General features: G+C 37.6%; 1 protein-coding gene across 1 annotated transcript in view; it reads left to right on the forward strand.

The window, feature by feature from the left end:
- Positions 1-26852, forward strand: part of LIFR (LIF receptor subunit alpha) — a 1345198-nt gene that overhangs the window by 359414 nt on the left and 958932 nt on the right. The window contains exon 2 of the mRNA XM_044076229.1: positions 7713-7863. Within this exon, the coding sequence (XP_043932164.1) occupies positions 7779-7863 (85 nt within the window). The 5' untranslated portion in view covers positions 7713-7778. The remainder of the gene's footprint in view (positions 1-7712; positions 7864-26852) is intronic.

Consider the following 26852-nt stretch of genomic DNA (forward strand, 5'->3'; position numbering starts at 1 on the left):
CTCCCAACACCATTAATTTATACCACAGCAAGTCTGAAATATTGGGTGGAAGAATTATTTTACATTAAAAATGTATAAAATATAGTACTTAAATAAGCAAGTAAAACACAATTTTACAGAGAGACAATTCTCTAATTGCAATAATACCCTCCAGGGTGTGTGTTAATGTGTAATTAATGCCCTTCCAGTCAGGTCTCATAACACCCCTGGGCAGGCGTTAATTACACATTAACACACACCCTGGGGGGCATTATTGCTTGTGTATTCTTTTGTATTTATTTATTGCCAAGTCCAGTGGGGAGTAGAGCTAGCAATGAGCCCATTAAATAATCCAACTGTATTTTAGTATATGCTGCAGTGTGCCAGTTTTAAGAAGGGAGATGGTAGATTTTTCAGTTATGTCTGTTGTGTACCAAGTCTGTAAGTACTTCACTCCAGGTGAGAAGGCAAACAAGTATATACTCAGTGATTTTTAAGTGGCTGGAAATGCCTTCTGTTTTACTGCAAGTGGTGATTGCAGTATTCCTAAAGTCACATGGATGCAGTCAGTACATATCACTGGTTTAAGTACAGCAGAATGGATGTGACTTTATACCGTAGAGCCTGTTTTTGGTAAAGTGGTAAGATACAACAGAAGTACTTCTCAAAAGGGTGCATAGATATTCAAGGATTTACTTCTGCAACTTGTTACATTCGTCTGTCCTTTCACAGAAGTTATTTGGTGTTTGGATGTTCAGCTATATATGCTTACATATATATATATATATATATATATATATATATATATATATATATATATAGCTTCCACAGTGTCAAATACCTGTAATTGCGTTTATTGGTATGGTTCTAGTAGGCTGAAACTTCCTTTGCACTATGGAGAACTGCCTGGGTTTACTGATGCTGGGCAAAGAAAAATGTTGCTGAGTCAGGTCTGTCATCCCAAGAAGCTTATGTAAGTGAAGAACCTGCTTGTAAGAGGAAAATCCTGGGGAGACCTCATGATTACTGTCTAATTGTTTATCTGGGATTCACAGCTTAGCTAGTATGCAAGTAAATTAACATCTTGTCGATCCACCTCTTTTACCAAAGATTCGTTTTTTGGCTAAAATGTATTGTCCATTTTCTGAAACATCTTTATTTCACAGTTAATTTAATTTCCAGATACTCTTCTCATGTTAAGGTGATTTTGAAAAAGCCACGGTTATAGTGCATTGCATGACTTTTTAGTTTCACTATTTTTATTTTCCTGTGCAGCCACACTCACAAAATGATATCACAGTAGGTATTAGAAAGTAAGTTGCATACATCTGCAAAGCAATCAAAGAATAAACAATATACTTTATATTGGAACGTAAAAAACTACTCAATATAAGGTGTTCCAATATAACATGTTTCACTTTCAAGAATTAGTTGGTATATTGTCTTTCTGGGAAGTAAAAAAAAAAACTTGTTGATACATTTAACATGAAAATATAGTAGCTTGGACATTAATGTAGGAAGTGAGGCATTGTGGGTTCAGTCTTCCATGATTTCATGGTAAGAGTTGTGTTCCAAGAAAAATTTCAAGGTATTCTCATTTTCAACAAAATGAAATATAGAAGAGCACAATTTTTGCTTGAAAACTGTGTAATATGCTATCATACATGGTAAGGAAGTTATTTTCAGTTGAGAGTGTGTATTATTACACTTGCATCAGAAAGAAAGCAATATATTTTACATTTAGTAATGAGATAGGTGAGATAGGTGCAGTGGAGTTGAACAAACCTTTTTCAGATATGATTTAAGAAGGGGAAAAAAAAAGAACAAACCTAACAAAAAGAAAAGACAAAGAAAATAAGATTAACAGAACAGTTTGTTGTGCATATGACAGAAAAGTAATGATAAGTGGTAAATAGATAACATGTTGGAGCAGAAAACTAGACTATGTTTTTATTTTTAAGTTTATTCTTGTGTCTAGATAACTGACATGGACAGCAGTCGTGGCAGGTTCGTTTATAATAAAAAAAAAATTCTGAAGGAAGGCCTTTAAATGCTGGTGTGCTAATTGCTACCATTTTATTGCCTATGAACATACCTTAAAGCATGAGCAGCAAATAACCAGGAGTCTGGTATTACCCTTCCTGGGTTACGATTCAAATGAAGGCTAATGTCCTTCTTTCTTTTATTTATTTATTTTTTTCTCAAATTTTTTTTTTATTTTTCAAATACATTTGAATAAATTCCATAGTATTTGTATATAACATCTTAAATAACTACGTACAGTATTTACATGAGCCTGACACTATAACAGAACTCAATATATACAATTACTTTATAGGTATAACAATCCAGTTATCAGAGTGTATCTGTTCAGTTATTGTAAAGTCTCAATCAATGATGAGACTTTTTTTCCATGGATTGTTAATAAGTGGCTTAGGATGAATCCTTAATTCTTTAATTTCCAACAATGATGTGGTCTTCAGTAGGCTGTTGAAGTCTTCCAAAGTTGGTATTGTGTTTGTATTCCATCTTCTTCTTATACACTTCCTTGAGATTGCAACTATTGTCCATACTAGATACATATTTGACTCATTCAAATGAGGACCTTCGTGCACATTTAATAATACTAGAGCTTTAGATAAGTTAAACAATTCATTAAATAAAGCTTGTAAAAAGTTTTTAATACCATTCCAAAATGGATTAATTTTAACACAGTCGAAAAAAAATGTGATTCCAATCTGCATTGTGTATTTGCTCATACCTCCAACATATTCCCTTTGTGGAAGAATTAATTTTAGTAATTCTATCTGGAGTTAAGAATGCTCTGTGCAAGCATTTCCAATTAAAAACTTTCCAGTATTGTGTAAAGGATGTATGTTTTATTGATGATAAAATACTTGATTTAATTTCTTCAGTTAGCTGTAATGAGTGTCCTTTTGTTATATAATTCCAATATGAGGATTTGGGTGTTGTTTTATAATTTATTAATATCTTGTAAAATTTTGAAATACTATTTCCCATGTCATAATCATTATATATGATTTCATATAGGTATTTCGTAAGTTTAGGTATTTCTTTAAATGAAGAATTACTAATTATTCTGCATAAATCTTACAAATGCGTCAGAATGCTTTGCATAGTTAGCCAATCTTGTTGTGGAATTTTGTATGTTGTTTCTTTTGTTTGTATATCCAGAACTTTTAGTTCTTTGATACATTAAAACCAACAAACAAATACTTTCTGTTCCTAGGAATTAATTATTTCTCTGTATATTTTATGTGGATAGCGCTTTGTAACTATGAATGATGTTAAAAGATCAAACCAGATTTTTAAATCTGTATTTGCATTAATAATTTTCCTAAATGAATCAATGTAATAATTAATCATATGAGTTTTAGTGGGCTTAGTTGTGTTATTTTACATACTAATACATAATATTTGCCATGGCAAATTGTTTTTTTCTGTTATTTGAAATGTATTTTTTATAAATCAAATTCATTTATTGATATTACCGTTAGTAATTCTTTCCAAATTGCAGAATAATTTGGACGTATCCAATCTGATATTGTTTTAGATATTGATGCTTTTATACATGTTTCTATATCAGGAAAGTTTAATCCTCCCTGCTTCCATGGTCCGATATGATGTGTTAAAGCTATTCTGTTTCTTTTGGGAAACCATAAAAATTTTATTAGGCATGAGTTGAGTATATTCCTTTCAGGTAACAGTTGTATTGCCAAAGCTATATATAGAATCTTGGGTAGTAAAACAATTTTTATTAACTGTAATCTGTCTTCAAATGTTAATATTGTTTTGTTCCACTTTTCCACAGAGATTTTAATTGTATTGATGATTTTATTGTAATTCTTTGAGACTAATTCATTATTATCCTTGCAAAACTCAATTCCTAGATATTTTAAGGTAGATTCTTGTTTCCCTATAATGTGATCCCCCTTCATCTGCAATTCTTTTTTTTTTTTTAATTGATTTTGAGTTATTGAAATAGAGTCCTGAAGTCCTGTAAAATGTGTCTCTTAAAATATCTAATTCTTCTAATGTCTCTTTTGTATTGGATAATTTTAATAATATGTCATCAGCAGAGAGCATTACTTTAGACTTGTATTTTTCATAAACATCTACTCCTTTGATTTTTGTATTGTTACATTGTGAATCTGCCAATATTTCAATAGTCAAAGGAAATAGAATTGGTGACATTGACATCCTTGTTTAGTACCCTTTGTTATATGTATAGATTCAGAGGTGAAAGGACCTAGTTTAACATACACTAAATTATTTGTATATATATTCTTTAGTAGATGAACAAAGGAAGGAGGAAATTCAAATAACACCAGAATTTTGAATAAATAGTCCCAATTTAGGGAATCAAAGGCTTTCTCTATATCTAAGCCAATTATGAGTGTTTTTTGTTTTCTTTATTAACATAATTTGTAAGAGAAATTATCCTTTTAATATTGTCATGTGTGTCTATGATATATAAATCCAGTTTGATCATTATTTATTGTTTTGGATAGTGGTATTTCCATTCTGTTAGTTAATATTGTCATAAATATCTTATATTCATTATTTAATAATAATATAGTTCTATATGAGGTACAGAGGTTTGGGGATTTGTTTTCCTTTAAGATTGTTGTGATTAAGGAATATCTCCAATAGGGTGGTATTAAAGCTTGTGACTGAATTTCTAATATAGTTTATGGAAGAGGGAATAATATCTTTGAAGGAAAACATTTGTATATTTCCATAATTATACCATCTATACCTGGAGTTTATTATTTTTGCCCTCTTTTATTGTATCTGTAATTTCTTTGTAGGATATGGGTGCTTACAGATCTAGTTTTAATTTTTCTGGTATTTTTTTATATTAGAACATTTTTCATCTAGATTTAATTGATCAATATGTATATTTTCTTTTTGGAAGTGTTCCATGTAGTGATTTCTATAGGCATCAAGAATGTCACCTGTATCCAAGACATTTTCCCCCTTTCCCCCTTCCTCACCATTCTCTGCTAAAATATCCCAAATCACACTTCCATCCACCCTCCACCCTCCCGAGATCCAGGCCAAAACACCAAACATCTCTTCCCAGTTGACAAGCATCAGTAAACCTCGATCACAAGCTGCAACCCACAGCTTCCCAGAGACGAAAATGGCAACATACAACAGCTGCTAGACACAGCTGCATCGACATACACCATGTCAGGCTTAATCAAACAGCACTCGAAGCTATGATACCTTGCCATAATTGATATTAATTATGTTTAGACAGAATAATAATGACATTTGTACGAGCTGCCAGACATGGCTGCATCCACGCACACCATATCAGGATTGATCAAACAGCACTCAAAGTTATGATACCTGCCATAATTGATATTAACTAAATTTAGACAGAATAATGATGACATTTGTATTAAGAGCTTGCTACTATTATCTAACCAGGATATACATGACATTTCTAAATCATACTTTAACTGAAGAAGACATTAGTCTCCATGGCAGCATTTTGTTTCAAAACACTCTGCTGTTACTGTTATTATATATGATGTTAATTTGTTACATTTGAGTCTGAACTCTGATGAATGGTACCTTGTTGAATTAGTTAATTAATTCCTTAAATTATTATAAGTAAAATCAGTGAAAAATGAACAAGATAAGTATTCATTGAGTTCAAGTAGGGGAATAAAAACTTCTATGTTTGTACTATATGTTGCTTTATTTAGCTTATATATAATGTAAATAGTAACCCATCTTGACCTGGGTTCCTATCAGATAGTCTAACTTCTGGAAGTTCGAATCTCATATGGTCGAGACCATAAGTTCGAATTTGCAGAAGTTTGAGCATTTCAATGGAAATCTCTGTAAGGGGAGATTTCCGTTTTGTTCAATGTGGTGCGATCTCAGAGTTGGTATATTTAAGTAGCGGGGGGTGTGGAGGTGCAGGGGGGCTTACCCCCTGCTTACAACAGTTTATTTTGTTTTCTTTTCTTTTTTTGTTTTTTTTATCCATAGTCGAAGTGTTTTAACTTCGAACAGGATGGTTCGAACATTCCGTATTCAGAGTTATTAAACTTCGACTATGTGATATAGACCCATTGACCTACCTTTGTGAAGAATTATTGGACTCTTTGAACATTCTGAATAAATTACTGTTTCTCAGTTGTTTAAGAATCCCTCCTTTTTTAAAAAAATAAAAACAAATGACAAGTGATGTACCATAGTTGATACTTTGAGCGATGTAGTCGTAAGAGTTTTTTTTTTTTTTGGGACCGCTATCTTGGAATTAGTTTTTTTTCTTCTTCCTAGCATCAGTCCAAGGATTTGTTGCTTTTATTCTTTTAAGAGTAGGGGCTACCCATTCCATTTTTTTGTGGGATAGACACTATGTTGTTTTTGATGAATATAGTAGCTTCTTCTAAGTCATTAAAGGTTCTCATCTCATTGGCAAAAAGTATTTTTATCTTGGCTAGAAAGACCAGCTGTGCTTTAATGTTGTTTTGTTTCAACAGTTTTATTATTGGCCAGACTTTTTTCCTTTATTCTAGTATTCTGGAAGAATAATCATTGTCAATCCTGATCAGGCTTTGATTGTATTTTAAGGGTGATTTTCTCCAGGCAAATTTTAATATTAGTTCCTTGTCCAGCAATGAAAGAAATTCTATAACTATGGATCTAGGTGGAGTATTTGTTGAGTTAGAAGCAGGTTTCCTCAGTGCTCTATGCGTCCTTTCGATTCTAAATGAAAGTCCCTTTTTCAAGTCTAAAAATTCAAGAATCCAGGTTGTTAAGAATGAAATAATGTCTTCAACTTCAGTGTTTTCAGGCAGACCAAAGATCCTTATGTTGTTTCTCCTTTCCCTGTTTTCTATGTCATCTATTTTGTTAAGCAGCCATGTAGTCTGTTGAAGCAGAAATTCGTTTTGGAATTCTTCCTCTTTGAGTCTCCCTTCTGTGTCATTTAGAGAAGTCTCTATATTTGTTATTTTTGTATGGTGTTGCTGTAGTAGTTCTTTAACAGTATCAGTCTGTTTTTGAGAATTTAATTTGAGGTTTTCTAAGTCATTTTTAAAGCCATCCATCTTCAAAGATAGTTCCTGTAAAGTGGATGTCATCAATTGCAGTTCTTTTTTCAAAGTAGCATCCGGATGAGAATTCCTTGAGTTGTTCATATTCAGTGACTCAGTATATCTATCTCCAAGTTACTTGACAGGAACATTTTTGTATATCTCCACCAAAATTAATATTTATGTAATTTAGTAGTTTATCTATAGATTTCTGATGTTTTAAACTTGAACAACATTTTCCTGTATTGTTATACTAATTTATGGAGCTTTCAAAATTCACTGCTCTCAGTTGGCCATCTAGGCTCCGCTGCTAATGTCTTTCTTAACAGGACCTTTGTCTCTCATATAACAGGAAACCGTTATGGTTTGTGATACATAGAGGTACAAGGCAGAATCTTGTCATAAAGCTAGTCCTGTGGGCACTTTGCTGTCTTATCTTTGCAGTTTTATACTAGACTAGACTTCAACTTGGCACTGCTCTAATGCTGTGACTTTTTAAGAACTTGTAGCTGAAGTAAGGTGGCATTCATTTCCGAAGCATTTGTGTGTGTAAATCTGTTTTTTTTTTTATTACATTTTTAAATTGATTGTTGCATTAGTAAAGCAAAAATACTGTGAAAGATAGGTAATTTATTCTCTTTCTAACTCCAGGGCAGAAGCTGTAGGAGATGATCTGCTTTGTTCTTCCAAGGTTCGAGACAAGAAGCAGAAGCAGTAATGATGTCCAGAATGCAGCGTTTCATGCTCTTGATAGCCGTACTATTCTTACTGGTAAAGAAATGGGCATACTGCCAAACTGAAGGTAAGATTTCTTGTACCGGCTGGGGAGTAGTTGCTGTGCAGAATGGCTGTTTGTAAATGCACAACTGGCTAAAGTGCCTTTTGCTGCAAGGGGAGGGACATAGCTCCTGTTATCTGGGGACGTCTCAGCCTGAGAGATATGTTTTTAAAGCAGGCGTGCAGGGGTAAGCATGGTGTGAATGGCTTGGAGTGAAACATGTTTTAAATATTTATGCATACTCTTCGAAATCTGTTGTCGGCCGTTCGATTCTCAGTTAGAGCGTCTTCTGTGTGATGACATGCGTGAATGGGCGTTTCTTCATTGAAGGTTGTGCGTTAGGCCCGGCAAGCCAGCACGTAAAAATCTAATGCCAATCATTAGCGGACCGGAGTTCCGTTGTGGCGACCCCTAACCGGGAAAAGCCGAAAGACACAACAACAACTCTTCGAAATCTGTGCTGTAATATAATTTGCTCAGTCACCAAGTCATTTTGTGAATTATTGCAGATTTTTCTCATCATTCTGTTGTGTACTCAAGTAAACCATATTGTGCTGTTCTGTAGTTATAAAAGAATAGAGTTTGCTACACAATACAGTGGGAAGTAGTAAAGGGAAACCCTGGTGAAGCAAGGGAAGTTTCCTGAGGCATATTTATTGAGTTCTGTTTTTGGACTAGATCTCTTAAAAGTCAGTGTTAGGTATCACTGCTGAGGACTAAGAGAGAAAGTGTACCATTACAGATGACAATGAGATCTGATCAAGGAAGAGAGAATGAAACTGGATTTCATGAAGTTATATGAATAATGAAACAAGTCTGCTTGAATTCAGGATTAAAAGGCTTTCACAAAGTTAAAGGAATGGTCCAATATGTGTCAACATGGATTTGTTACAAAAAAATGGAACTATTGTAACTGTGGTAGAAGTGCTTGTTGTTTTAGGGGAATTTTAGTTAAACATTCTACAATCTGTTTAAGTGGATGTTTTTATTTTAAAGTACTGTTGTAGAGGAAACTACTCCTTTTTGCACTTCCTACTGCTTTTGTGAGCTGCATATCTGTATACAGAATTAGGATACAGCCCTGCAAGAGTTAAGACAGGAAGAATGACTATATAGAAGGCTTGCAGCTCAGAAGTGTCTCAATTTTTGGTAGATGTGCATATTGTTTTAGATAAATTTTAGTGTAGCATTCTTGAATTTGAACAAGCTCCATGGCACAGACAGAAGAGCAGCCTCAGTGGCCCGTGTTCATTTGGTGGCCTGGGAAAGAGAGGAGCCATCCTTGGAAACGTGGGAGTAATGCAGCCAGTGCCAGAGGTCCTTAAGACTTGAGAGAGGGTACAACCCTACCAAAAAGTCAATCACCCATCCATCTCATTAATACAAACTTGAAGATGCATGTAGTCATCCTGGGTTTGGTTTGGCAGACATTGCATCTTGCTAGTTGACCACAGGAGTAAGAGTCGGGGACATACTTGAAAATCTGAGACACACAAAGATGACAGTTTCCTGACACGTAACCTGACTCTTACGACTAAGATATTCCCCTTGAAAATTGAGCTACCCCAATACAGGATGTGGGGTACTAATGCCAGTCAGGATGGGAGTTGCAAATAGGTCAGGATGATGCCACTAGAGGCTTAATGGTCAGGCTGAAAAGGGCAGCAAAAAGTTGTAATCTGTATCATACAGGCTGCTGAGGGGTGACTTGTGCATGGAAATGCTGCACATCTGCAAATCTAATGGTACAAGAGTCGCTCCCTGTAGGGATTTTACCTAGCTTGTGACATTATCAGAACATGCTGGAGAGACAGATATATTTCCCTGAGACTGCCGCTCCTCTGGAAAATCTTCCAATTAATGTGAAACAGAGCTTCTCACTAACTGTATTCAATGGGACACTGAAAATTCATCCCAGAGGTGGCATCCATGTCCCTCATGGACGGGGGTAGTTGGTGATGACCATAGGCTGACTCTGTGAATTACGTCCACCGAATGAGGACAAGTGGAACAACTTGGGATTAACATGGCTAAGCTTGTAAGGGCTTTAGAGCCGCTAGCCTAGTAACCTCCTATGAACTTATAAAGGAGAGCTGCATCTGAAGGCAATTTTTTTTTTTTGCCTGATTACAAGTGCTTTTCCTTCCCTTTAATCCAGTCTCAAGGACCACATTTAGAGAAACTGTCATTTTTTATGCGGTGCTCTTATCATTTTCTGCTAAAATTTTCCCCCCCTGCATGTCAGTCTGACTTTCTGTGATGTCCAATGTTATTTTCTTCTGGTGTATGTTAGAATGTCTACAACACCATGCTAGCAAGGAAGGCTAGCTGCATTGCAGGCTTTTGCAGCCTTAAGAAAATAATTAGGCAAGTCAGTAATTCTGTCTGTATGATAAATACGTTTTAAATCCAGGTACTTGTGGCAGTCAGTCTTAATATGTTTGTGTTAGCTGTCACAGATGACTAACTGTAACACTCGGCTAGAACATGTTTTTTGTAAGTCTACAGTCCTGGCCCTGAATAAAACGGTGAAAGAAAAAACAAATATATAAAATGAAGGGATAATCTCATTGCAAATCACTGGAGAGCTGTTTCTCACTGTAATAATCTGTATCCCCATAAATTACATCAGATGAGGTGAAAACCTTAACTGTAAAACAGATGTATGCATTTCGAAAGTTCACCCATTGTCATTCTGGTGTAAAACAAATTAGAAAATAATAAGCCATTAGAGTAAGGCTGGCGTGTCAGTACTGTAGACATCAACATGTGATTAATAGTATTTATTTCCAGTTTTTAGGTTGTTGTCTTTTAAGGGAATGCTTTCATGTTAAACTACTACTTTAAAGACGACCATTCCTGTTGGCAGCTCTTGCTGCCCTTGGAAGCTGTAGATCAGGCACAAAATGGCCGTCGAAATGCCCTGATTTCATTAGAGAGAAGTGAAGGCAGGGCAGAAAATGAACACACAAGGTGGCTCATTTGAAAAAAAGAGAGAGAGAGGCACGTGCATAAGGCAGACAAGGCAATTTAACATTTAAGATGACCTAAGAGACAAAATTAAAACGAATAACACCATATTATTACAGCTGCAATTACAATAACATTGAGCCCTGTAACTCTGATCTATATTAGCAAACAAACACACACAAACAGAAACTAGGAAAATGGAATGACAAAACCTTTAAAGGAGCTTCTCCACGTCCAGATTACCATAGATTAATTACTAAAAATTCTGGGGTTAGCCACTGTCCCTAGTTTTACCTTTATTTCAAAACAGGCTTTATGGTCTAACCTGATGAGTGAGGACATTACAATAGGGAGGGTGCAGTGTTCCATGTTTGTGAGAACCAGGTCAGGGATGTTTGCATTCCTAGTGAGTTTACACTCTAAGTGGTCCAAGGTGTTTACATTTACAAAGTCCAGAAATCTTTGGGGCCTGCATGTTGGGGGTTGTGTATCATTCCCAGTTTATACTGGAGTAGGTAAAGCCGCACATGAATATGGTGCTAGATTGAATGGGGGACATCTTCACTACATTTAAGTATGTATTGAGGTTTGTCTGTGACCTTGAGGGGGGTATATAGCTTGCAAGGGTATGGCATGGGACTTTGTTGAAGGTAATTTGGATGTGGAGAAGCTCGGGCACACCATGGTGATGGATCAGCCTTGATGTGTGTTTGCTGTAAATAGACGCATCTCCGCCTTTTGTTCCTTTTTGTGCAGTAGTTGGTCTAAATGTCTGGAATGCATTGCAGCCATGCACTGTTGGGTGCACTACGTGGCTTTAAACCATGTCTCAGTAACTGCACAGATGTCTGCGTCCTCCAGGGTCAGGAAAGCTTGCAGGGAGTGGAGTTTTTGGTTTGGATACCTAGCATTGAGCAGTAATACATTCAGATGTTCCTGGACTGGGTTGGCTATGTCTGTAGATTTATTAGGTTGACAATTCTTTAAAAAAGTAATATGGAGATGGACAATATTTTAGCCAATATTTGAAAATCAAGAGTGGACATCTGACGTACGTGTATTAAGGATACATTGAAAGTGAAAGAAAATGACTTACCAGAAATAAGAGTGTAAAAATTTTGAAATATGGACTGATCCGTAAACCTGCTCCTGAAATGTTAAGGATAAAAGAAGTTTAAATAAGCATTTGTCATTGCAAAGCATTCACTTGCACTGGTAATGTTTTACAACAGTGTTCACCATCAGACCACCATGTTCAGTTTTCCCTGCTTTGATTCAAAGTTGTGTGGTACATTTCATCTTTGAAAGACTCTACCATGCTATTATGATCCTGGTGTATGGCTTTATGGCAGAGCAGATTGCTAACTTACATCAGAAATGCCCCTAGAGTGCCATATTTGCATTTGGCATTATCCATCAAAACAGTGGTAGCACTCCACTTGCCAGAGATTTCATACTGCTGTGGCATTACAGTGGTCTTTGAATTACTCCATCACAGTGCTATTAGTAGGACTGAGCAGCATGCTATTGTTGTATTCCAATTACAGGACCGCCCACCCTTATTCTTTTGTAAGAAATCACGAGTAAATATATGAATCCATGCCAAAGACAAAAATGAACTGACAATAGGAAATAAGTATTTTGAGTTAAAATCAGAGTGAGAATCATTAAATATTAAAAGTGTGCAAAAATAAAATGCAAACTGAATAATTGTACAGTGAAAGATAAAATAAGGCATGGTACTTCCAGCTGTGTTGTAATAACCCAGATAAATATTATATATTGAAAGTTACATTAAAAGTTTAATCCCATATCACAGCTCTCACTGTTTAAAATATGAGACGACGAGCTATGCTGTGACAGCTTCTGCAATGTTTCTCATAACTTGTCATAAATCTGCTACTTGTAGCTTTATGTAGGAGAACATTATAGCTTTATGGCTAAGTTATTGTGTTTGAAAAGCCTTGTATTTTCTTTTTTATAGCAGTTGCACATGCTGTCTTTTCCATAATAAAATACTGTACCATGAATCAGTAATACAAATATTGGATCTCAAACATGTGAACCATGTAACAAATAAGAACTGTTATTATAGCAAAGTTTAGTACCACTGTCACAGATTATTTATTTATTTATTTATTTTTTGCAGTACTGTTGTGATTAATCTTAGGAGGAATCCGTTTGCCCTGTTCTTTTACATGCTTAGCTTTTGTAAAGATGTTTATTTTGTTAATCATTGTATAACTGAGCAAGATGACTGTGCAGATTCCTAATTTGTGAGCTAAGCAGCCATTGTAAAAATAAAGACATAAGTTTTATAAACACAGATCATTTAGAGTAGCTGGCAATGCGAGTTTTGTGGAGGTAGGAGGAAAAGAATGTACTCAGAAGACAGCCACATTGACAGAGGTAATATAACAACAACAGGCAGAAACTAGAGATAAGGAACAGCCCACTGGTCTAACTAACCACTGGGGTACCTTGGAAATGATGAGCACCAAACATGGGTTTAGGAGGTGAAAGGTCACTCTAAACAGTGAGCAGTGAAGAGAAATTCAGGAGGTGGAATGGGACAACGATGGACATCATGCAGTGGGAAGTGAGTGGTGGTGTATCTAGATAACAAGCCTTTAAATGTTTTTTGGGGTATGGAGATGTCTCCATATAATAAACACTTAACATGAATTGAGGGGGGTGGTTGGAAACCTGAGACAACAAGCACCAAACATGAATTGAGGATATTGGGGGGAGGGGGTGAAAGCATACTGCATTTTTTTTTATAAAAGACCTATAAGTCTGACTTTATTCAGATTCAGTGTAAAATTAGTTGCCACTGTTTCCTCACAAAGTGTAGTTTTTCAGTTCATTTCCCAGGGTGTGCCTTTGTGTGCAGTCCACACATCTTCCCTGTGTCCGTTTGGGTTTTTAGTGTGTACTCTAGCTTACTCCCACAAGCAAAGTGCATGCTGTAGATGAACTGGCAGTCCACCAGACTGCATATAGCTATATGTCTGTCTGTCTGTGCTTTGCATTATGGAATGGTGTCCTGTCTAGGATTATGTCTCTATACTTGTTGATTGTGACTCTGGCCCCCTTTTGGCCTTGATTTTGTTGAAGTGGATATCAGAAAACAATCCAAATAAGTGCCTGACTGATAAGGAGATATGACAGACTGGTCCAGGAAAGACAGACTGTGCTGCAGGTTTACATTAAGTATGTGTGAGGGTTTGCAGGGTACTATGTGCTTGGTCAGCAGGCGGACGGTCAAGAAGGTCTGTGGAAGATGAGAGCAGGCCATTCCATTTGTTTAGGAAAAGAATTGGTGTGTTTGGCCTGTGAAGTATGTACAGTCTGTCTGATCTGAGTAAAGCTGTTGTGTGTTGACGTACCTTGATTATGAGAGTGTGCTGGTGGGTGGTATGCTTAGTACTGTGGGTACACAGTGATTTTAGTTTTAGTTTTCATTAATGTCACATTTTATGATGGAACTATTGTTATGGTATTCAGCAGTACAGATTATCAGTATGCACGGGCATGTTATCCAAAATATAATTTTGTGTTTCAGTTCTTTACAACTTAAAGATACTGAGTAAAGGGTTGTGAATGTGGTGGACAGACAGAAATGGTTTTGTTTTTGGTACTGTTTCACCATAGTTTTGAACTGCAGTTTGTAGCACGTACATTATGACAGCATTTACCATCTGTATGATTAGCCTGATGCATGCGTGTGTATATAAAATATTTTATATATATATATATATATATATATATGGAGCGAGAGAGAGAGAAAGAAATATAGATGTATACACACACACACATTTTAGTGTTGTGTGTCTGGTCGACTGTTGCTTCAGTTTTGGTCATCAGCCAGAAGTGTAGGTTTTTGCTATCATAGGGTTTATCGATTGGCTGTTTGTTACATGGAATGTTTACTTTGCCGAAAAATGTAAGTGGGATGTTCACTAGGTGTGTGTGTGTGGGTTTGTGTGAATGTGGGTAAGAGTTAGATCATTGATTAGATTAAGTATGCATGTCTGCATGTGTTCAAGAATTCAGTTGAGTTTTTAGGGTTAGGTTAGGTGAGGGGACGGATTTAGTGTGTGTGACTGTGTGCATGGTGAGCATCCAAGCTGACTTGTTTAGTGGTAGTGTTATGGACAGAGTTTTGTTTAAAGTTAAGATTCACGGTAGGGGCAGGGTTATGGTTGGCACATATTTCTAAGAAGGGCAGGGGGCCTGTTATATTTATGTATATAAAATGGATATGTGTGTATGCATATATTCAAAGGCAGACCATTAAAGACCCTAGCCTAACTTCAGAGTTACCCCAGAGGACTGAATGGTTATGTTTCTTGCTCAAAATCACTTAGTAGGTAAATGGAGGCTGACAGACTCAAACCCTTGCAACCAGAAGCAGCTCATAAACAGTTCATGGCCTAACTGACTGACATATATTTAGTTATAATAATAAAACCAAACTGCAATAACTAACATAAATGAAGAACTGTACTAATAAAACAACAAACTTCTTGTAGTTTTTCCTTCAAGTGTCTTTCTTTTAGTTTATAAGAAAGAAGTTTGTTGTTTTATATATTTAGTTATGTATTTATTAACTGGTTGAGACCACTAGGCAGCAGTATCCTCTCTTCGGTTGCAGTGCAGGAGCACTGTCTGGTTAAGTGACTTGATCAGAGTAGCACAGTAGGTAAATAGAGGCTATTGGAATCAAATCCCAGATTATAGGAAGCAGGTTATTAACAGTTCAGAACCTTAATTCTCTGTGCTAGCTGTAATATATAACACACACGTATGTAGGGCACTTGTGGGAGAGATGGTTGTTGTGGTGGGGATAGGGGATTAGTATCTGCAGTGTTAGTTCACAGTGAAGGGATTTTTGGATAGCGTCAAATTGCAGTGGGTGGATACAGATAATTTTTTTATGATTAATGTTGAGCAGTTAAAACAACTTGTACTGTTGGCATTCTTGCATATCATATTGTGCTTTATTGTATAATTCCAGTTACAGTGTACAGCATAGTGGTCTGGCAGCATGGACTTTATTGGGTATAGTTTGTAGAGTTGGAAGACTACAGTCATTGGAGGGGTGGTGTTTGCATGTTACTTAATCCCACTTCAGTGCTCCTGTATGTTGAGGAATTTTCTTGCTGTTCGGCAGTAAATGTGCCATACTGATTGATATTCGGCAATCAATGGAACTTCAGAAGAACTGGTGCACTTTGTAATCATTAGAGGTAGCTTGTCATTTTTGAATTTTAGCTATCTTAGCTAACTTTGTCATCTGGAATATTATCAGGATGTGGAGCACATTATTCCAGAATGCCATTCGTAACCTAAACCTTTTGTTTGGGGTTTCCAAGTTTAGCATAGGGCCAGTGTATTGATTTACATATGTGCAGTGCTGCACAGGAATACTGGTTCAGTGTGTGAACAGTTACAATTTGTAGTGCAAATCCAACAAGGCAGAAGCAAAGAAATTGGAGGAAGAAATATCCAATGTGGTCAAACAGTTATGGGTTAAGGAGGGGGTTATGGTAAATGATATCCTTAATTGGCATAACATAGACTTGCCTACTGGCATAGGACAAGGCATATAGAAATAATAGCAAAAAAGAGATTACTGTGTAGTAGAATGGAATATTCTAATACCACAGGTGGAAAGGGCTAGTGGTATAGTTTTGTCGGTTTCTATGAAATTAGTCCATCATTGTGAGAAAGCAATAAAGAATTGGGAATATTTTGGAATGCTAAGGGGGAGAAAGACATTGCAAGTAAATAATTGGGAAAATGTTCTTCCCCTTAAAGGTATTTGGTGAGACCACTTGTAGAGTGTTACATATATTTCTGAATCCCTTTACCTGCAGAGACATTGGACCACATTCCTAGAGTTTAACAGATGACTTGGTGATATACGATTAGAGAGGAGGTTGGGCATTGATGTTGCTCCACCCCTCCAGGACTTTTGTTATCTTTCCTTCTGGCAGTAACATTGACAGTATTTCCATTTGTCCAGTGGTTCCCAACACCTTCACACCTCCTAAGAGAATAATATGTCCCTCTCCCAAGACTTAAGTTTACGCGAGCCTTGTATAATGCCTTTCAGCCAGGTTCCTGCTGCATTAATGGTCACATTCATGCCATTTTGCTGTTCAGCACCCTAGGCAGATGGCTGTTTCTTAAAGAATCCTTATTAGCATGCTGTGTGGTGCACTTGCTGGAGTATTTTGTGTTATGTTTGGTTGCTGGTGTCCTTTTACTACGTACAACACAGCATTGCACTGTGTGAGGCTGCAGTACATCTGCTTGGTGTTAGACTTGGAACTTCACACTATTTAAAATGGTGGGATAAGATGTACAACAGTGTACCACATGCTTCTTGTATCAGTCATTGTTCTGCAGTATTTTAGCAAAAACTTTGCACAGCCTTCCCAGTTGCTCAGTTTTAGCACCAGATCTTATGCAGGGATGATAAGAAAATGTTGAATGCAAGATATTTGCATGATTCATGAAGCCTTTGAGTCTGTGTCACACTTGATTTAAGAATAATGAATAGTTTTAATTGGTCCTTGACAGTTATTTGATGTTGCAGATGAGACTTATATAGGCATGATTAAATAATACATGCAAGGCCACTTGTGTGGGCCAGTAAGTTCCTGACCCCAGCATGTCTCCATTTTGAGTCATGAATGACTGTGTGTGCTTTCCTCCAATGAGGGCTGTCTCTTTTTGCTGGAGACCACTCATTCATGACTCCCAGCAACTGATATAATAGATACAATGCATCTGTGCAGAGGATTTTAGCTGAAAATGATGCAGGGTTTATATCAGAAAGACACAAGAGAATAGACTGATAGGTATACTGTGTGAGAAAGGCGGAGGAAAAACAGCTTAAGTAATCTAGAGAGGGAAACCTCTTTCAGTGGAGATGCCGTACAGCAACAAGCATACAAAATTCAAATATGCTAGTGATGGATGATGCAAAGAAGTTCATAGAAAATATTTTAGATGTGTGACCCGCCCTTTTTGTGGGAGCTGTGGAATTCAGAAATGCAAGTGAGTCATAAAACAATTCTAGTGTAATAAGCCTTGTAGAGTGACTAATAAAAGTTGTGATCAGCCTCTGACATCTGGAAAAAACAAACATGCTGTGCATCTTTCTGATGTAAGAGAAGTGCATAACTTGTTATGCATGGCTTTCACTGCTGTTATGGTCTAGTTTCGTGTTAGAGCATATACACCAACCGCTACAGAAGAGCACTGGGAAAACCGCTTTAAAACCCTGCACTATTGTGCCCTCCAGACAAAATTAAGTGTTTTAACAGATTTTAAAGGTGCTGATTCATCGGTGGTAGACTTAGCTTTTGACTGATGTTTGTGTAGCAGTGCTGAAATTTTCACATCTTTCAAACCTGTGAAATGCTTCTTGCTATTACACATTTTTTGTCAGTAGTACATCAGAGCAGCTGAAGCTCCATGTACTACAAAAAATCATAATAGTGTTGCTCTGATCATAACCAGTTTGTTAGGTGTTCTCGACATGGATGCTGTGATTCACCTCTTCATCTTTGCTGTGCTCAGCACATGACACTCTGCTCAGCTAACAGTATAAATTTCTCGACATCCATGTCTCAAACATGTGACACGGTTATGATTGAAAACCCAATCATAATCCTCTCCTGCAACCTTATAGTTAGTTTGCACACACAGTATGCATTATTGCCATCTTAATTTTCAAACTATTAAATGGCATGTATATGCCAAGTCAAAAGGTGAGCCTCTGAAAAGATAATTTCTTGGAAAATTGAGTGCTTTGCAACTGCAGTTGTCGCTATGTTTAAGAAGTACTGTTGTATGTTTAATGCTTGTGCCTTTCTTCTGTGTAAAAGAAGCACTCTGCGTTTGATTGTAAAACCTTTTTTTTTTTTTAAACAGGAAACATTTTCATTGAATTATCATTTCTCATGACATAGGCAATCATACATTTATATGACTGAAAACAAACCAATTTGACATTTTCAGCTGCAAACATATTATACATCACATATAATCTTCTATACAGTCATTGTCCATCAAACATTACATAGCTCATTCAATTCTTGCCTTCCCTTAAACCACATTCCTTCTCCAAAATATTATTCTGCATGGGTTGTTCCCACAAATCTCATTTTATTTCTTGTATAATTTGCTCTTATCCTTTTCTAAAGATCATTCTTCCAGTTCTTTTATCACTGTTACTATTTTCACTACTTCTAGTCACTGTTTTGTCTTTTCCCGGTTAGGGGTCACAACAGCAGAACTCCGGTCCACTCATGATTGGCAGTGGAGTTTTACGGTGCTGAGTTGGCAGTGGAGTTTTACGGTGCTGAGTTGCCAGCCCGACGCCCATCCTTCAAAGAAGGCACACCCATTCACGCTCGCACCTACCTGCATGTCTTTAATGTCACTCGACCATGGGGAGGACATGCAGACTCCACACAGAAGGTGCTCCAGCTGAGAATCGAATGGGAGAACCTCTTGCTGTGAGGCGGCAACGCTAACCGCTGCACCACCGTGGCCATCATTTTCGCTACTTCTAGTCTGGTTTGTTAATTTACATTGTCTAGTAATTACTTTTTTGACAGCCACCAGAATTAAATTCAGCAAGGTATGTCTAGGCAATTCCAATTCTATATCACAACTCAAAAAAAATAATAATTTCCTTAGTTATATCAGTTTGCTTACCCAGTATTTCTGACAGCATACACTGCAAGGTATTTTTAAAGTCTGCCAACTCATTACACTTCCAAAAATGTGCTCCCAATTACCTTTTTCTTCCCCAAACGCCTCCAACATTTGCAATCAACCTGAGGAAAAATTCTTTAGAGTCTGCCTGGGGTATAAAAATACCCATGCAAACACTTTCAAGCAAAAATTCTAAATCTTCTAGACTTTGTTGCATGTTTGGGAGCCATTCATATATTCTCCCATTGTTTCTTTGTGAATTGCTTATCCAGTCTCTCTTTCCAATACTTTCTAACCTCCTCTGTTTGATTCCTGTAGTTACCCTGCAAAATTTAAATACGCTACTTAAAAAGAAAATTAAAAACCCAGCATCTTATAGAGGGTCAGACAGTTTCCTTTATGTTTGTTTATTTTTGTTGACTGGAAAAGTCTACCTGGAGAAGAGCTCCACAGAATCAATACAAATTTTGCTATAAGAGTACATTGTATGCACCATTTTGAGGCTTACTTTGGTCTCTCATGGTTAGGCCCATAACGTGAAACATTGTTTCTTTATTCAATATTCAGCCAATTTTGCTTTAGTCTACCTGTGAGCCCTGATCATATTGTATCAAGACTGCAGTGCAGTAAGGAAGATTCTAGGGCGCTCTGTCTGCTATTAGTCAACTGTAGTATTCCACCTCCTTATTTTGTTAAACATGGGTTCTTGTATTTCAGCAGTAGGGGAACATTCTTTTCTAAAGAGAGGCGTCCTGTTCCAGTCTCATTACCTCCAGCAAAGAAGAGCAAGGGGGAGACTGGTCCTCTTTGCAAATTCTACTTAGTTTTCAAATAAGCATGGACTTCATCTAATTGAAATAAATTTTCTGTAATACTTCAAAGTAATAGAATAGTGTGGAAGCCTTGTCAGTCATAAAACAAAACACACAGCCTTATTCTTTATCAAAATCTCATGCATTCTTTAAACTTGGCAAGACAAATTTTGCACTGGCAGTATTCTTAATGTTCATTTATGGCTCGCTGCTGACGTCTAGTGGCAGAATTTAACATTAATGCCTGGAACATAAGTCATGCAATTTTTCTGTCAAAATTGCACAGCTTTACATGTGTAATTAACTGTTTAGTTTCAAATTATGAAATGTAGCACTGAACACTAGGTAAGTGCTTCTGTCTTGTACTTGCAGATTTTGCATGTCCAGCTTAATCTGTCTCCACTTCTGGATTTCTTAGCTAACCAGATGGATTTCATTAAGCACAAGTGTCTGTCTTTATGTTGACCTGGGAAAGTTGATTAGAAAGTAAAAACTGAAGGACTTGTATCCAGGACTACAAGATGCATCTTATCATCCCATTTCCTTAACCATCTCTGCAGAAAGTACAGTTGTGTAAAATCTTACCATAACATTAAATGTCCTTTTCACTGTTGCAGTAATCATCACCTTTGGGATCTCCTGCCAAGGATAGCCCAACTCCCGGCCAGTATACCAAAACCTTTATTCCCTAGGGAGCATCATACATCACACATGCTCATTGGGGAACCATAGGGCATAAAGGTGACATAGGTACATTCCCACCTCGGAACTGAAGTGCCCCAGGAGAACTAGGACACACAGTGAAAAGGAGGATAAGTACATCCAGAAAAAGAAAAGAAGGAAGAGAAGGAGAGGAACCTCTCGGCTAGTACAAAAACACCACCCATGCAAAAGGAAGAGAAAAGGGGGCAGGAGGGAATGAATACTGCAGTAATGAAAAGGGCATCTACTGTTATGGTAAGATTTCACACTAATGTACTATCCATATGACTGTTGCAGTACTCATCACCTCTGGTAGAGTACAAAACCTTCTGAGAAGGTAGGAAGGAAGAGTCCTCCACAAACCCATAAAGGATAGTCTTGGCAAAACTTGGCCTAGCCCTGGAAATGACATCCAATTTGCAATGTTTTGTGAAAATGTGAACCGAAAAACAAGTAGCAGCTTCAAGGATGGACTTGGTTTCCAGACATTTGAAGAAAGCCCTAGAAGAGGCAACTGCTGTAGTAAAATGAGCCCTCACAGAAGCAGGCAACTGTTTGCCATGAAAAGAATAAAAATAAAATAAATGGCCTTGGAAATCCAGGAGAAGATGATTTGCTTAGAAATTGCCAACCCAATGTCCTGGTATGAAAAGAAACAAAAAAATGATAAGATTTACAAAAGGCCTGTGTTATGTCAAACAAATATCTGAGCTGTCTGCAAATACAAGATATGAAGAACCTTCTCACTAGTCAATTGTGGAAAAAGGAAAAAAGATGGAAGCTGGATTGAATGATTAAAAGACAGCTCATTAACCACCTTGAGCACAAAGGAAGGATTTGTATAGAGAGATACCCTGTCTTTATGAAAAACTAAAAAAAAAGGAGAGACCACCATCAAGGCCTGGAGTTCAGATACCCTTCTGGAAGAAGAGTTCAGATACCCTTCTGGAAGAAGTTAAAGCAACCAGTAAAACAGTCTTTGAAGTGCAGTGTTACAAGGAGGCATCATCAACAGGCTCAAAAGGAGCCTGAGTCAGTTTTTAAGGACAACATTTAAGATCCCAAGGAGGAGGAACAGTCTTTCTTGGGGAACTAATATGAAGGATGCCTTTAAGAAACTCTTTGACCTCAAACCTAGAGGCCTGAGTAGGAGTAAGTGGCAGGCATGCAGAAACAGTTTACAAGTGGGGTTTCACTGAAAAATATGCTAAGCCAGCATGCAGTAGTTCACACATGTAGGAAAGAACCAAGGGGACCCCCACTGAGAGGGTTCCTGATGATGTTTGAGACTAAACAAAAAATCTTTTCTATTTGGACATATGTGATCTTCTGAACACTAGATAATTACTTCTGTCTTGTCCTTGCAGATTTTGCATGTCCAACTTAATTTGTCTCCACTTCTCAATTTGTTAGCTAACCAGATGGGCTTCATTAAGCATGAGTGTCTGTCTTTCTTTTGGCTTGAGTATTGGGTTTTCTGGTTTGCTGGACACGTCCTCAGAAAGCTGGTACTGGAAAGGAATCAAAACCTTATCATCCAAAGTGTCCGTTGAAGAGTGGAGAGATAAGGGTGAAGGAAAGTTACTTTGTCTTGTGTGAGAAGATCCATATGGTGAGGTAACTTGTGATGATTGCCCTTGGCCAGATGGAATAAGAGAGGGAACAAGTGCTGTCTGGGCCAAATGAGAGTCATCAACAAGATTTTTAGAGAGTCGTCCTTGATTTTGTGAAGGACCCTTGGAAGAAGAGGAAGGGGAGGAAAGGCATACAGGAACATTCCCATCCAAGAGAATGATTTGGCATCCACTTTCCAAGCCAGTGGACCTGGGACTCTGGAACAGAACTGAGGGAGTTGCCTGTTCAGAGGAGAGGCAAAGAGATCAACTTGAGGAATGCCCACCAATGAATTATGTCTAGAAACACATCTCTGTGAAGCCTTCACTTGTGAGGTGGTGTCCTGGACCTGATAAGGGAATCTGCCACAAGATTGTGCTTTGAAGGGATGTAGACTGCCTGTAGGGTGCCCTGCAGATTGATGGCTATTTCCCAGGCTTGAAGGGCTAACCTACAAAGAAGGTAAGATCTCATGCACCCTTGTTTGTTGATGTACCACATGAACATGGTGTTGTCCATGTAAACCTTCAAGGAACACAAGACCCAGAGTGCATGGAAAGATTGAAGCGCTAGAAAGAGAGCCCAGATTTCCTTGCTGTTGTGATCTGCCCTCTGTGGAGGGGACCAAAGGCCCTGCACCTTCAGGGTGCCTGAAGCGGCTCCCCACCCCAGCTCTGATGCACCTGTGAAGAGTTCCTGAGACAGCTGAGAAGATTCAGATGACCCCCCCAGTGGACCTTTTCTTCAGGGATATCCTGGAGAGAATAAGGAGGCTTTCAGCTGGGAAAGTAAGCAGTTCTCTCAGGCCCAGACCCATTACAGGGAATTGCTATGCTTACCTTCACCCAGACCACTGGCTATTCCTCCTGTACACATTGTATTTAATGGTCCTCATTTAAGACATTGCTTTACACACTGATTCTCTATCCCCTGATTCTAGGAACCCAAACAGGTTTCAAAGAGTGCTTGAATCTCACAAGCACCTCTAAAAAAAAACTTGCGTCTGACCCTTCTGTAGTGTCCACTGAATCCACAAAAAACAAGATATCCCTTGCCTAATGACAGAGAAAGTAGATTATTAGCTAAGATAGACTCTAGTGCAGGTAGAACTTTATCTAAGGAAATCAGGAGATTGTCAGAGAAGCTTTACAAGTCTCCAGATACTCCCTGAAATGTGGCTCTGACACCTTAGATGCCTCTTTCAGAGCAGCTACCACAGGTTCTGTCACCTGCAGAAATGCATGGCTCAGGACTCAGCCCCTGTCAGAAAAGGTAAAGGCTGAAGGATTGGATGCTCCATTAGACAAGGAATTTCTTTTTTGGTCCTCCAGCTGAACAAATTTTTGAGAAACTGGATAAAAAATGAAAGCAAATTAAAACTCAAAGAATTTTATCCCAAGATACAGTAGCAATTACTCTTCTAAACCTTGGCGTTTCCCACCTAGACAAGACAGGGTAGGGCCTCCCCATGGCAAAAGAACAACCAGTCTAGGAGATGGCAACCAGAACAATTGCAAAGAGCAGGGGACTTCAAAGAGAACAACTCTGACAGTGTTCTACCCCACCCTCCCCTCCAAGCCTCTGACAGGAAGATTCTCTTTCTTCCTAAACCAATGGAAATCCATCACCAGGGACTAGTGGGTCCTCTGCATCATAGCGAAGGGGTACTACATTCAATTCAGAGAAATGCCTCCGTTCTTGGACATTCAATAGCCACCAAAAGAGCAAGAAAGCCACTTGCCACCTCTTCTCTGAGAGTTACTTCTCCAAGGATCGATTCAGTCTCTCTCTCCAGGAAAAGAGGGAAAGGCTTCTACTCAAGGATATTTCTAGTTCCAAGAAGAGTGTACATGGAGGCCTGTCTTGGACTTCTCAAAGCTAAACAAGTTCTTCAACATCCCAAAATTCAAGAGGCTTACTTTGCAAAAAATGACTGCCCGTGATCTTCAAAGATGCCTCTGTGGTCACTCTAGACCTAAAAGATGCTTACCTCCATGTCCCAATAGCAGACAGTCACAGAAAGTACCTACAGTTTGTAGAAACATGTTCTCATGTCCAGTGCTTTACTTTACCATTTGGGCTATCTGCTGCTCCCAGGGTTTTCACAAATTGTTTAGCTGCTTTGATAACATATTGCAGAACTGTAGGGATTGATATTTATTCTTACTTGGACAACGGTCTCATTCAGGGAAGATCCACATCAGAGACCCTAGACGTCTTGCAGATCAACATAGACTGCTTTCAGAAGGTAGGTCTCATCTGAGATCTTCAAAATCCCAAACTCTTCCTTAACCTAGGATTGTCTTTCTTGGAACAGTCCTAAATTTGATTCAACAGAAAGCCTTCCTTCTCCATGACAAGATTGCTTTTTTTGATAAGCTATCTGACCAATCTGCTTCCAAAGCAGATTATCACTGCAAGGCAATTCCTGAGGATACTGGAGTATATGGCGTACTGGATTCTCATGATACCATTTGCAAAGTTACACATAAGAAAACGCCAATGGTCCCTGAAAAATGTTTGGGAGCAACATTCACAACCCCTGGATACCCTACTGTCTCTTCTTCCATACCTGAAAAAGGAATTCCTGTGGTGAAAGAACACCATGCAGAGAGAGGAATCCCAGTACGAATATCACTTTACCAGTAGCAGACATGGCCATCACCACAGACTGTTCAGACGCAGCTTGGGGAACCCACTTAGGTTCCCTGAAAGTTCAGGGTATTTGGTCCCCAAAGTAGAGGAATTTGCATGTAACTCATTAACATCTATGTGGTGTGAAAAGTCACACTTCTAGCAGCCTACATACATTCCTGTATTACACAGCATTAAACTTAAACGCATATGATAAACAAATGTAAATATTTTGTGAACAATAAAAGCTATTCAACTGTGCACATAGCAACATTATCAGTAAGAAGTATTCTTCATGGTGCTAATAGTCAGTTTATTCATTGTCTTTCCAAAATACTACATGTATTATAATGCACTCAAACTCAGACTTGCATTTTTTTTCTAAACTCTCACAAGTTGTCATATCTTGGAAACTGTACAACCTAGATGTGTTGTTAGAACACTTTTGTTAACTAGATGTAAACTTTCACATGGCAACAAGAAACTCCTCTCTGAGTGCATGTCTGTTGGCAGATTTACAGAAATATGAAAACATATGCATGGTTGTATAATCAACAATGTAAATAATAGTGAATATCTCTCAAGATATGTAACGTACAATGCAAATATCATGGGCAGTTTTCTTCAGCATCTAATGCTTTGCGATAACTTAAGATGCTTATTTTTTTAAGTGTTAAGTACATATAGAAATATTGCTTATTTTCATAATTACTTACAAACTAGTAGCAGTATCTCCAGTATAGTGTGATATAAATGGACAATGTAAAATTTCTGTCTTACACCATGGCATTTTATATCATACCTCCCAACATCATGTAGGTTTCTCAGTTACAAAAGTATGAAAATAAATATGAAAATGTAAATAAGTGGAAAAAAAGTGATTGTAGGATAAACCTACATTAACAATCTTAGTGTCATTATGTTAATTATTCATTGTTCTTTCTAATGATACATGTTATTAGCTGGCAAAAAGTCAAAGTAAACTTTATTGTCATTCAGAAATCACACAAGTCAAAAACTGAATGAAATTCCATGTCTCTGGGCTCAATGTGCAGATAACATGTAGACTATTTTCACAGACATTTACACATATAACACCTAGGTATTACATCACTGGCATGCAGGTAGACAGACCAATATTTGCACATAATTAGAAACGCACTTTAACACTTTTCGAAGTGAACACTTACTTGCATGAGACTTCAGTATTGCACAGGTACTTGGTTAAGACGTTGAAGTAAGCAAGTGGTAAGTTACTTAGTTAAAGAAGCCAGACCCAAAAAAGGTCCTGACGTCATAAGGTGGTATGGGTGTTAACTGAAAGTGTGCAAACAAGGCATTATAGGCTTGAATGAGATAAATCAGGAGGGGTTACTAGCAGTCTACCTGGCTATAATGACTTTTCAACAAAATTTAAGCCCAGGGATCCTGTAAATCTGGGCAGGCATTAGCATAGTGATGTAGTAAATAAACAAACAAGGAGGATCTTGCCCTCTGTGCTGCCTTTCCAGAAGATTTGTATCCTGGTTCATGAATTAGGAC

Source organism: Protopterus annectens, chromosome 1.part0 (genome assembly GCF_019279795.1).
Source record: "Protopterus annectens isolate FY-2018-M chromosome 1.part0, PAN1.0, whole genome shotgun sequence".
Lineage (NCBI taxonomy): Eukaryota > Metazoa > Chordata > Ceratodontiformes > Protopteridae > Protopterus > Protopterus annectens.